The following is a 13,594-nucleotide window of genomic DNA, read 5'->3' on the forward strand; positions in this document are numbered from 1 at the left end:
GGGGGGGGGGGGGGGGGGGGGCATATTTGTGTTATGGTGATTAGGGTGGGGGTCGCTAGGACCCCCCGGGGTATATATGTGTTATGATGATGATGATGATGATAGGGTTGGGGTCGCTAGGACCCCCACGGGGCATATGTGATGATGATGATGATGACGATGATAGGGTTGGGGTCGCTAGGACCCCCACGGGGCATATGTATGTTATGGTGATTAGGGTGGGGGTCGCTAGGACCCCCCCGGGGCATATGTGTATATATGTGTACACATATGCGCGGGGCCGCTTGTGTTATTACGGCGTCGGTGGCGTCTGGGGAGCGGCGGTGCGGGAAGAAGCGGCGCAGTTGGGACAGTACGTGACGGCGCAGTTGGTGCACACGTGCACTCGGCACTCGCAGCACAGGATCTTGGTCTTGACGTCTTTGCTCCTGGGACACACGCGGCACCTTCGCCTCTTGACCGGAGAGGAGTCGCGTGGCGTAGCGTCAGAGGCGGCGGCGGCACGAGCATCGCGCTCGTCGGCGTCGGCACCGTCGGCCTCGGCGGTAGTGCCTTGGGCCGCAACTCTGCCTCCTCCTCCTCCTCCTCTGCCTCCTCCTCGCGCTAACGCCCTGGCTTCGAGCATGGGGCGCGCGAGCGCTTTGCCCAGTCGCTCGAGGAAGAGCCGTCGTTTGTTGAGCTTGCCCGGCATCCAGTCGGGGTGAATTTCCCTCCACAGCACGAACGCGTTGTAGGCCGCGACGTCGACCATGTTGTGGAAAAGGGCCACGGGCCACCTGCGGGTCTTTCTCCTGCAGCTGTACGTGCTCATGACCTTGTCCAGGTTGTCGACGCCTCCCTTGGTGCGGTTGTAATGCAGCACCAAGGGCGGTTTTGCGCTGCTTCTGTTGCTGCCGCTGCCGCTGCTGATGCCGATGCTGTTGCTGTCGCTGATGCGGCGGCTAGGCCGGGGCTCGGGGCCGGAGCGATGGCGGCGGTGGTGGTGGTAGCGAGGAGCGGTGGTGAGGAGCAGCACGTTCTTGTTCTTCTTGGCCACGTAGGAGAGGATGATCGTGTCGGGCCCTCGTCCTCCTCCTCGTCCCGCGGAGCCGCCGAGTACTACGGATTCGACGGAGCCCACGGCCCTGCCCTTGACGCAGCGCAGCTCTCTGGGGATCTCGGGTCTGTTCGATCGCAGAGTGCCCAGCACGGTGTGGCCTCTCTCGCGATAGAGCCTGTCGGCGAGCTCGTGCGAGGTGAAAAAGTTGTCGCACGTGACGTTGCGTCCCGGTGTCAATCCCTCGGTGAGGTCCATGACCACTCGAGTGGCCAGGTGCTTTTCGGGAGGGCCGCGCTTGTCGGGCTTGCCGGTGTAGACTTGCATCTTCCACGCTTAGCTGGAACGCGCGTCGCACGCCACCCGTATCTTGATCCGTGGTGGACGATAAAGTCGTGTAAAAGCACAGCCGGAACACAAACACGTGCAAGCGTGGTGGACGATAAAGTCGTGTAAAAGCACAGCCGCAGAACCCGACGACGACAGCAGAAAGCTAGTGTTGTCGTTGTTCCCTCCTCTTCCTCCTCTCATCCGCACGCCACAGCCACACACACACACACACACACGCACACACACGCATGCGCGCACACACACACGCGCGCACACGCACACACACACACACACACCACGTACCTCTGAACGGCACCAGTCTCTCGTCGACGGTGACCTCCGGTCCCAGGCGGTACATGGCGGGCAACCTCGCGCACCACTCGTCCCACACGGCTCTGATGGGGGCCAGTTTGTCGTAGCTATCGCCGACGCCGTTGCCCTCGCCTCGCCCGGCCTGTCTGGTCTCTCTGTCGTCGAAGCGCAGCGCGCTCGAGTAGGCTCGAAAGGTCTTGAGCGGCATCGTGGCTCTGAACACGGACCTGCCGCTCTCGGCGTCCCACAGGCTCTCGCAGGCCTCTCCCCGGGACCTGTACACGCCGGCGAGCACGAGCAGCCCCACGTAGGCTCGAACTCGACGCGGCCCATGGGCTTCCATCCGTCGATGGCGGGCCCGCGCCTGTCCGCTTCCAGGTTGGTCATGGCGATCACCAAGTCCTCTACATCCGGCGGGAAGTAGGCCATGAACGCGGAGGCCTCGTCTCGCGCTGCCGCCATGGCCTCTTCGGTGGGGCCTCGTCCTGGCGGGTCGAGGTCGTCGTTGTCGTCTTCTTCTTCTTCTAATTCTTCTTCTTCTTCTTCTAATTCTTCTTCTTCTTCATAGTCTTTGTCTTCTTCTTCATAGTCATCGTTATAATCATCGGCGAGGACGTCTTCTTCTTCTTCATAGTCTTTGTCTTCTTCGTCATCGTTGTAGTCATAATCGTCGGCTACATCTGCGTCACGAGTTTCACCGACAGCGCCGCGGCCGCGATCGCGCCCAAGATCATGAACGCCAACTGCAGCATGGCCGGTGTCGTCCTCTCGCCAAACCTCCCGAGTCCCACGCCCCGGTTCGGCGCCTGCTTCTTCCTCTCCCTCTCGGCGGTTCGACTCGCCTTGCGAGCCGCCGTCCTGGCAGAGTTGCGACGCCATTTCGTAACCGTGATCCTCTTCCGCGAAATACCTATGGTCCGCCACCCCATCACTCTCGTCCTCCTGATCCTCCAAGTGGCGCTCCTCGTCTGCGAGCGTTCGGGCCGTCGGGTCGTCGTCGTCGTCCCCCTTGGCCTCTTGCTCCTCTTCCTCGCTCTCGTCCTCCTGCTCCTCCGAGTGGCGCTCCTCGTCTGCGAGCGTTCGGGCCGTCGGGTCGTCGTTGTCGTCCCCCTCGGCCTCTTGCTCCTCTTCCTCGCTCTCGTCCTCCTCCAAGTTCTCCTGTAGCTGCTGCTGCTGCCGCCGCTGCTGCCGCCGTCGCCGCAGCCGCTGCCGCCGCCGCTGCCGCCGTCGCCGCTGCCGCCGCCGCCGCTGCCGCCGCCGCTGCCGCCGCCGCTGCCGCCGCCGCTGCCGCCGCCGCTGCTGCTCTTGGTCATCCTCGACCCCTAGCCCTCGATAGCGAAACGTGGCCGGTCGCAACAACGGAGCCACCGGAGCCGACCACGCCGCGTACGCCAAACGCGCTGGCGATGGCGATTGCGACGGCGATGGTGATGGTGAGCGGGAGGAGGAGGAGGAGGACGACGATGACACCGCCGGCGATTGCGATCCGCCTGTACCGACCTTAGTGCTCTTTGGCTCCCACGGTCTAGTGCGTGACATTGTCTTCTTCGTCTTCTTCTTTCTCGTTGGCACCTTGTCGCCGTTGTTGTCGTTGTTGTTGTTGTACGGCACGCGCCCGGACACCGCCTCTGTAACCTGTAACCCAGACGCGCTTTGTACCCGCCATCCACGCTCTTACCATCTCGCCGCGCGACGCGCTGTGCTTTCGCTGGGGTGTTTCTCGGCCACCTTTTACAAGACTTTATCGTCCGCGCTTGCACGTGTGCTCTCTGTCAAACTCACGTCTCTCTCTCTCTCTCTCTCTCTCTCTCTCTCTCCCATCCCGTCCCATCCCCTCGGGGGATCTCACGACCCCGACCTCCTCCCTCCCTCGGCGGGGGACCCGCATCCCCCGGCCCCGCCCTCCCTTCCCATCCCGTCCCATCCCCTCGGGGGGGCTCTCGCGACCCCGACCTCCTCCCTCCACCCCTCCCTCCCTCCGCGGGGGACCCGCATCCCCCGACCCCGCCGCTCTCCCCCCTGGCGGGTGCATCAGGGTTGACCTGTCATTGGAAATCATCAGCTGTTGATCTGATTTTTCGCACTCTGTATTAGGAAAACGAACATAAATATTGTGGAAATAACATGGAAATTGAACACTTGCACGTTGAAATGTCCACAGTCTGCAATGTAATTTAAAAAAACTAGTTTTTGTAGTTCTGGTAGTCAGAGGTAGAGCACTCTGAAACTGGTTATCTGAATCATGTAAAACTACTCCATGCTTTGCACAAGTTTATTACAGCTGAAACAAAGATTATCCTCTGACCTTTTGTGGGATCTGAGCGAGGCCTGAGGCTATCATGTTTGCCTTCTCCTTGGTGATGTTGTTGATCAGGGATCCTGTTAGGTTTTGTATTGTTGAGTAACACAAAGAACTTTGTCTACTTGGTGTTCAATGCTTTTGCTGTGTAATTATATTGTCTTCAACGTTCCAGCAAATAGGTTCAAGCTACAAACCTATCAGATCCTAAAGTGAAGATCACAATGCAATCTTCTCCAGAACTCTGCACAAATTCCTCCAGATCCTGTAACAAGTCAAATATTATCCCACTGCCAGCCAATCAGCTGTTTTCTCATTTTTGTTCAACATTTTGATGGCTTCACTGCTCCTGGCAGGAATATTCTGTGATGTAATGATTAATCAGATGGTAATAGTTGAGTGTCCTTACCTCCGGTAAAGGTTTAGCAGGTCTGCAGTGGATCCCACCAACATATTTGAAGTTGGGGGGGGGGGGGGGGGGGGGGGAAGGACGAGGGAATTCAAAATCCCAGTAGGTTCGGATTAACCAGATGTCTGCTTTACTCATCAACTCACAGGCACTGGTGGGACTTGCTGTTGCAGTGCATAAGTAATGGACATCAATGTATCACCAATAGTTTATGCAAGAGATCATATTTTCTTAATCAGAAATTTTTAAAACACTGTGTTTACATTATTAGCAAATTTTAAATATTTTTTTAAATCAGTGCTTCACGCCTATTTGCTCACCTTTGACATCAGAGTAATATCTGTCTAATACGTTCCAAAAAGTGTGATCAATCACGATGTCTTGGAGAGCGTAGAAGAGAAAGTTCCACACTCTCTCTGAGAAGTCCATCTTATCTGTGAGTTTGCTCATGGCACCGGGAACAAAGGATGGTGGAGCAGGCATCTGACCACAATGCCTCTCCCAGTTATTAACTGGGGAGCTGCGAAAGGACAAGATGAGTGGGATCCCCAAAATATCTGCTACTAAGTCACTGCCAGCTTTGACGGGGTCCGCCAAGAGAAGATCGTAATTTCCCTCTTTCAACTTCTTCATGATGACTTCTGATTTCACCACACCATCCAAATACTGAAAAGAAATCTGAATGTGTGTGTTCACATATTTAACGGCTCTGGTGAAGATCTCCCAGTAGTTCATATAATCCAACTCGTATAATACGAATTGGAGGAGCTCTTCCAAAAAATCTTCTATAGTCTCCAATGAGAAAGAGGCGTTGAAGGGCTCATAGTGAAAGCGGGCAGGTTCATTGGTTTTCATGTACATTGATGAGCTTGGGACCAGTACAGTTACCTGGTGTCCTCTGTCAACCAGCGTCTCTAGAACAGGCTTCATGTTTATCCAGTGGCTGCCATCAGTGTACACACCAAAATATTTCCCCCATTTGCACACGATGTTGCACAAAGTACCAGCAGGATGCAGGCAGAGAGACGCAGATCCATGGTGTCTGAATGTCAGCAGGAAAACTACCCGTGGTCTGATTCTTTGGTGAAAGTATATCAGGAAAGATAATTATTAACTCAATAAATCTGAACTCTGACTCATATCTGTCTGTGCTATCACAATGGGTTAAAAGGTAGTCACAGTAAAGTTGACTGTACTGAGAAACAAGACTGATTTCTAACCTAGTACCCTAGGGTGGCTGCGGATGACCCAGGTCTTTCTCTGTCTGCCTCTGGTTCCGGGAGGCATTATTAATTAAGTATAATATTAAGTATATCTTGTGACACATGCACAACACAGCAGGATTGTTGATGTGTGTAGGATTGCTGTATGACACTTCAGCTCACCTCATTATATACTCTACCTTTAACTCTTGTGCCCATGGGCTTTATGTCAGAACTTGTTGGTGTGGAAAAAGATGTCTGAAGTTTGATTTTTGTTTTAATCAGTTTGCAATGAAAACATATGTTTACCTTTGTAGTTTTAAACCATTCATGGTTTGGAGTTATCCAGAGTAACGGTCAACTCGAGTCAGCTAATTCTATATGACACCTTGGATTAAACCTGAAAATGATGTCATTGACTATAGCACCAGGTAATGTGATAATATACCCCTCATCTTTCTCTGTGCACTACATAAACTATACCAACTCGCTCTGTCACTACAGAAGTGTGGCAGAAGTCTGAAAATCTTTCTGTCTATTGAAAATTTGGTCAACACCAAGTGCAAGGTTTAGTCAGTATTTCAAAGATGGTAAGGTTTTGCTTTATAACGCATATTATGCAGCTCTGCTTAGAACCCGTGTGACAACTTACTTGGCCAGATTTTCAGGTGTTAGTGAGGAGGGTGTGAAGGGTCACCATGGTTCTCTAAGAGATGTCCAGGAGATGCTGTTGGGCTTCAGAAATGCTGACACGATTCTAATTGGACACTGCCTGGAAAAAGACCTCTGTTTACTCAAGGTGACTTCTTCACTTCCTTTTTTAAAAATGTATTCTTTTTTCTTTTTAAGTTTTTCACAGCTTATTTCACATCTTCCAGTTGCAGTCCTCAGTAGACTTTAATGTGCAAATAATTAACACAAAATCATCTGGATGTCTGTTTTGAACCAGAACCATGGAAGGCGTTTGTAAAATAAAGTACAAAACATCTGATTGGTTGTGAACATACCATTTGGGACCTTTTTGTTTTTTGTTACACTTATTTTTTTAAATGTTATGTTTTCTATTTATCATATACTCAAAGTATTCAACAGGATTCGCCTAGAAATTTTGCAGCTTATACAAGTTCACGGCAACGGGTATTGAATCCCAATAATCAGACCCCTATGAGCAGCACATGGGGACTGCAAGGACTTCCTTTGTCTTTTTAGATTAATCAATGAAAGATTTTTAAAACACGCATTTTTACCCCAGTGCCCTCAGCATTAAGGTCAGAGGTCAGCTGTTGTGAAAATACAAAAATGTTAGCTATACAAACTTCTGAGGCATTCGATTTGATGAGATACTATACACCACTGTGTCTTCTTAAAAAACTACCAGTTTTAGAACACCCCAATTATTCCAGTTTTCTATTGAAAATCATGCTGTTTAATGTCACATTGCAGTCTGAAATGAAAGCATAGTAGAAACAAACAATTGAAGTCAAAAAAGAGATCAAGGGAAACCTTTCTTCCTTTTTTTTTTAACCTTTGGCAGTTCAACACTTACCTTTGTACCATTTCAACCTATTCATTGGATTTGAATTACATAAATTGGAATAAATAGCTGGACAATTGAGGTGTTTCAAAACTTTTGATGGGTAGTGTCCCATATAGAAAATATATATATAAATCTTATAAAGTTTGTATCTGTCTTGTGTGAAACTTGTATGAAAAGCATACAAGAGTGAAAACAGATATAAGATGCCTTGAAAAATTATATAAATGAAACTTGTATGTTTTGGATACTTACTAAACCAATATAACATATAAATCATAAGTTTTTACTATTTCTTTTCCATATGGTGTATTTCAAACACATAGTTGACAGAGACCAACAGATATTGAAAATTCGTCATGGTCTGCTTGTCTTGTCTTGTATACCCTGAATTTAATTTGTCATAAGTCATTTTTGGACAAAAGGGTTGAAATGTCATGATACAGTAATCTCACTTTATTTCTCTCTGATGTCCTCTAAAAGTATTTTATTTTTTCCATCTTAATTATACTATTTGTAATTACCTGAACCAAATTTTTATCTAAAGCTTTTACCACCAGGTGGCAGCACATTACCGTAAAGTCTCAGTGTAATGTAACTACCAATCCCTGTCTTGAAGTAGAAATAAAAAGTCACTATTTGCTGTGACCTAATTAAGCAAATCACATACAGCAATTGTTTTGTATATAAAGTCTCTCACAAAAAGCTACCTTAGAAAACATATATGAACAGTTATTAACAGGTAGCAGTCAAAAAAGATCTATTATTCAAGGATCATTGATTCATTTTATTCTTGAAGAGCTGTGTGCAGTGATGGAAAGCTGCTCCAGTGTTATTTTCTCCTGAACTGAACATGGTGTCGTTCTGGGAGGATCTAGTGGTGATGACGGGGCTACCATAAAGGTGTTTCATCCACTGTTTGCTGTCCCTTTGAATAGAAGGCCAGTACTTCTTCTGACTCTCCATTATATTTCCTACACCTTTCAGGGCAGAGAGCATGCTACATTGAGTCACTCACCAATAAAAGATTATTTTTATACCCCTTAGTTTGTGGCCATGACACTGCAGAAGATGCTACTGCCTGTATGGAGCTGATGTTGTGGAAAGTCAAAGAAGATGGAAAATTGAAAAAATGATGGAAATAAAATTATTCCTGTACAGTTCATGTGGGGGGAGGGGGAACAAATACTAGCTGTGATTCAAATGTATTATTTTGTGTAAACCTCGTTCAGGACACGGAGGGCAGTTTGTTTTTTGTTAATATAAATGGTAAATGGCCTGTATTTGTATAGCGCTTTACTAGTCCCTAAGGACCCCAAAGCGCTTTACACATCCAGTCATCCACCCCTTCACGCACACATTCACACACTGGTGATGGCAAACTACATTGTAGCCACAGCCACCCTGGGGCGCACTGACAGGGGCGAGGCTGCCGGACATTGGCGCCACCGGGCCCTCTGACCACCACCAGTAGGCAACGGGTGAAGCGTCTTGCCCAAAGACACAAACACCGAAACTGTCCCAGCCAGGGCTCGAATCGGCAACCTTCCAATTACAAGATGACCTCCCAACTCTTGAGCCACAATCACATTAACATTTATGTTAATGAGTTCTGTATGTTAAAGTTCAATTTGGAGCCCATCTTCCATATTTGTATAAATGTTGACCACATGTAGTGCCAAGAGGACCCACAGTGGTGACTTTTCATGAGCAGTACTCAAGTAAAGGCATAGAATGAATTTTGTGTTTTCCTTTCTTAAAAAAGCAAAACTCAACAGCCAATCAGCATTCTGTTTTTAATGTGAGATTAACTTCAGGTACACTTCTGCAAATCGGTACACCTGTCTTCAGTTAAAGTAATCAGTGGTGATGCATAAAGAATAAGATGGTGGGAAACTCAACATACATGAAAGAAAGTCTCATGTAGGTAACAAATATTGCCCCGGCACAACACACTCAGCACCTTTTTCAGTTGTTATTCAGCCTTCCTTTTGGTCTTTCCTCTCCTGACACAGCACCTGTGCAGACAGAAACTGCAGGTCTTTATGAAGATGAATATGAGGAGTAGAGCTATAGTGAGGATGAAGCCCAAGACATCCAGGCTGTGATACTGGTACCAGGTGAGCTCATGGGCCTGGACCCTCAAGTACTTGGCCCCTTTGTTTTTCAGTGTGAACTCAATCCAGAATACTGCCTCTTCCAAAGCACTCATGGGTCTGTCGTGGTGGATGCTGGACAACCGCATAGCATTTTCTTTGTACCTGTGAATGTGTATATAAATGAGAAAAAAAATTGTAAAAATGAATATCATGCAGTATTAATCAAAAAGCTATGAGACCATAAAAAATTGTTTACACAGGTCATTAAAGTTCAGCTCAGCAAGGCTTTCTTGTGTTAGCTGGCTCCAAGAAAAAGGGGTTCAAGGTAAATTCTTCACGTTTCATACTCTGACCCTGCTACATTTTTTCCCTTTAAAGCCTGTTTCCAGTGCCTAATTTAAAGTGCAGATAGTTCAGAGAACTCACGATTTATCATCGATGACTGTGTTGACTGCATCTCTTAGATTCTCAGCTGTCACGTAGTTCAAATTGAGAATAACTGCAGCTCCTTTTTCCTTCATATGGATCATGTTGTCTGGCTGGTCAAGAAACATGGGTATGCCCACCATGGGTACTCCGTGGTAGATGGCTTCATAAATCCCATTTGTGCCTCCATGAGTGATGAAAGCTCTAGTTTTAGGGTGACCTAACACATGCCAAATAACCATGTGACATTGAAAGTTAGTTTTTCACGTGAACAACAGGAGAATTTCAATAACCCGGCATAAGTGCTGAGTTGAAATTGATTTGCACGTTCTAATACTTATGTGCATTCAACTAATCTTTTAGTGCAACAGATTAGATTTGCACAGGGTGTCTGTTAGAAAAGTATAATTGATCAATTTTTCCTTTTGTTAATAAACAGAATGCTCACAGCTTGCATTTCATGTTGAATGTGCGTTTAATTTATGTCATTGCAGTTTTAAGAAAATCTGTGTTTAGTGCCAAGTTTACGTACCCAGGAGGTCGTTCTGAGGGATCCAGTCATATATTCTAGTGTTGGCACTCAAGGTTTCTGGTTTTTCTCCTATGTACCTCCACACCACCTATAAAAGGTAACATATTTCTTAGCTTACATGATTTGTTTGTTTTCTGTTGTAGTATACTTACAGCCACACTTTAGGCAATATATCACAAAATATTATGGGAAAATAAAACTGCAGTATGTGTTTCTAGTCAGCTGTTTTCTACCTGTCATCTAAAGCTGCATAATCGGAGTGATTTGGGTATAAAACTCTTTGAATGCTAATTTTAGATTTTATTTTAAAGTTAGATTTATATATGTATTTACAAGATTGATGCAAGTTTTTTTTTCTTTTTACCTGTTTACTGAAACCTGTTCTATTTGTAGTTATATCATTTACATCGACATAATCTGTAGACTCTCAGATAGGTATCTACATTCAAATTGGATGAAGGTTTTAGGAGTGTTTAGCTCCTTAACATGTGCCATGCTCTTTTTTTAAGGGGACCAAAAGTAATTGGACTAAAGGGCCATTTCATCATGAGGTGTGGGCAATTCCTTTGTTATGTCATTATCAATTAAGCAGATAAAAGGCCTGGAGTTAAATTTAAGGGTGGTGCTTGCTGTGAACAGTCAAAGGAATTGTCACGGTCCCGGTGTCTCTCTGGCTGGCCCACACTGGTTACAGGTTGGGTTTTTGTTTCTCTCTCTCTTTCCTCCCTACTGTCTCCTGCTTGCCTGGGCAGAGTTCAGAGTTACTGGGCTCTTGCCTTTGGCTCGCACCTTTCACACCTGGGTTTATTGCCACCACCTCCTGCTGATCTGTCCTGATCACTCTGGCGCTATTTAAGGGTAGGGCTCTGAGCACCTCATCGCTGAAACGTTGAACCCGCATAGTTCATGCTCTCTGCTCTGTTTTAAAGTTGTCTGTCTTTAACTAACCGTTGTTTCTTTAAATAGATTTCCCGGACCTGTTGGTGGACCCTTCCTGAGATTCCTGTGTGTGGCAGCGTGAGTGGAATTTGAGAGTGAGCGGTCGAAGAGGAGCGAGTGTGAGTGGAGTTTGAGCGGCAGTGCGTGATGGATGTAAAATTGGAGATGGCTGATTCTCACAAACATGCAGCCTAAAATGTCCAAAGTCTGCAATCTCATTAAAACATGTAGTTTTGGTAGTTCTGGTAGTCAGAAGTAGAGCACTCTGAAACATGAAAAACGACTCCATGCTTTGCAGAAAATTAATTACAGCTGAAACAAAGATTATCCTCTGACCTTTTGTGGGATCTGAGCGAGGCCTGAGGCTATCATGTTTGCCTTCTCCTTGGTGACGTTGCTGATTACGGATCCTAAAGTGAAGATCACAATGCCATCATCTCCAGAACTCTGCACAAATTCCTCCAGATCCTGTAACAAGTCAAATATTATCCCACCACCAGCCAACCAGCTGTTTTCTCATTGCAACATTTTGATGGCTTCACTGCTCCTGGCAGGAATATTCTGTGATGTAATGATTAATCAAATGGTAATAGTTGAGTGTCCTTACCCCTGGTAGAGGTTTAGCAGGTCTGCAGTGGATCCCACCAACATATTTGAAGTTGGGGGGGAAAGGACGAGGGAATTCAAAATCCCAGTAGGTTCGGATTAACCAGATCTCTGCTTTACTCATCAACTCACAGGCACTGGTGGGAGTTCCTGTTGCAATGCATAAGTAATGGACATCAATGTATCACCAATAGTTTATACAAGGCATCATGTTTTCTTAATCAGATCTGATGGGATATTAAAAAACTGTGCTTGCATTATTAGCAGATTTCAAATAGTTTTTTTAAATCAGCCTATTTGCTCACCTTTGACATCAGAGTAATATCTGTCTAATACGTTCCAAAAACATTAACATATCACCAATAGTTTATGCAAGAGATCATATTTTCTTAATCAGAAAATTTTAAAACACTGTGTTTACATTATTAGCAAATTTTTAATATTTTTTAAATCAGTGCTTCACGCCTATTTGCTCACCTTTGACATCAGAGTAATATCTGTCTAATACTCTCCAAGAAAACTGATCAATCACGATGTCTTGGAGAGCGTAGAAGAGAAAGTTCCACACTCTCTCTGAGAAGTCCATCTTATCTGTGAGTTTGCTCATGGCACCGGGAACAAAGGATGGTGGAGCAGGCATCTGACCACAATGCCTCTCCCAGTTATTAGCTAAGGAGAAGCGCAAGGAGAAGATGAGTGGGATCCCCAAAATATCTGCTACCAAGTCACTGCCAGCTTTCCAGGGGTCAGCCAAGAGAAGGTCATAATTTCCCTCTTTCAACTTCTTCATAATGGCTTCTGATTTCACCACACCGTCCAAATACTGGATATTGTACTGAAGGTTTGTCTTTGAAATGTTAATGTATCTGATGTAGATCTTCCAGTAATTCATATAATCAATCTCGTATATGGAGAATTGGAGGAAGTCTTCTAGAAGCTTCTTATAAGCCTCCAATGAGAAAGAGACATTGAAGGGCTCATAGTGAAAGCGGGTGGGTTCATTGGTGTTCATGTATACTGACGAGCTCGGAATCAGTACAGTTACCTGGTGTCCCCTGTCAACCAGCGTCTCCAGAACAGGTTTCATGTTTATCCAGTGGCTGGCATCGGCGTACCACACCAAAATATTTCCTCCATTTGCACACGATGTTGCACAAAGTACCATCAGGATGCAGGCAGAGAGACGCAGATCCATGGTGTCTGAATGTCAGCAGGATAACCAGCTGTGGTCTGATCCTTTGTAGAAGTATCACAGGAAAGATAATTATTAACTCAAAGGTAAACTTCACGTTTATGGGAATAAAGTTTATTGGAATAAAGTTCATGGGAATAAAGTTGACAGTACTGAAAAAAGCAGGACTGAACCGGTATGAGAAATCCACTAAGAAATTATTAAAAATGTCAGAGCTCGACGTTATCGTTAGTCGGGTAGAGACGGAGTGAAGTAATGCAAAACAATGGTCATTTCAACTGTATAGGCTTGTACACTGTTGCATAATCTGAGGAGGACCAAAATATTTCCCCCGTTTGCACTCCATATCACACAAAGTACCAACAGGATGCAGGCAGAGAGATGCAGCTCCATGGTGTCTGAATGTCAGCAGGATCATCAGCTGTGGTCTGATCCTTTGGTGAAAGTATTTTATGAAAGATAATTCTGAACTCAGTTAAGATGAACATTTACTCAATTCTGTCTGTGATTGTGTCTCTGAAGGTTCTCAGTCATCCAGGTCATCGTAGTCAAAGGAGCTTGCAAAGAAAAGTGTCTGGACTTCTTTAAGTTGCTTGAAGACGTTTCACCTCTCATCCACGAAGCTTCTTCCATTCTAATGTCAAATGGTGGAGAGTCCCAGATTTAAACCTAGTGGGA

At 46.3% G+C, this 13,594-nt stretch overlaps 1 protein-coding gene and 1 pseudogene across 2 annotated transcripts; both read right to left on the reverse strand.

The window, feature by feature from the left end:
- Positions 1-4,156: 4,156 nt before the first annotated feature.
- On the reverse strand, positions 4,157-5,451 carry LOC146697404 (UDP-glucuronosyltransferase 2A2-like; annotated as a pseudogene). The gene is made up of 3 exons (XR_014923396.1): positions 4,707-5,451; positions 4,387-4,550; positions 4,157-4,242 (listed from the first exon to the last, which is right to left on the reverse strand). The product of XR_014923396.1 is annotated as a UDP-glucuronosyltransferase 2A2-like (transcript).
- Positions 5,452-8,904: 3,453 nt separating this feature from the next.
- LOC146697405 (UDP-glucuronosyltransferase 2A2-like) lies at positions 8,905-12,958 on the reverse strand. Its single transcript, XM_085476126.1, has 6 exons — positions 12,202-12,958; positions 11,726-11,874; positions 11,455-11,586; positions 10,180-10,267; positions 9,648-9,867; positions 8,905-9,383 (listed from the first exon to the last, which is right to left on the reverse strand). Exons 1-6 carry the CDS (start codon positions 12,917-12,919, stop codon positions 9,098-9,100), a joined length of 1,593 nt encoding a protein of 530 aa, XP_085332252.1. The 5' UTR covers positions 12,920-12,958; the 3' UTR covers positions 8,905-9,097.
- Between the last annotated feature and the right edge of the window lie 636 nt (positions 12,959-13,594).

This window comes from Copadichromis virginalis, linkage group LG12 (genome assembly GCF_057382275.1).
Source record: "Copadichromis virginalis isolate Kocher_CV1m ecotype Utaka linkage group LG12, C_Virginalis_male_GT1.1, whole genome shotgun sequence".
NCBI classification, from domain to species: Eukaryota; Metazoa; Chordata; class Actinopteri; order Cichliformes; family Cichlidae; genus Copadichromis; species Copadichromis virginalis.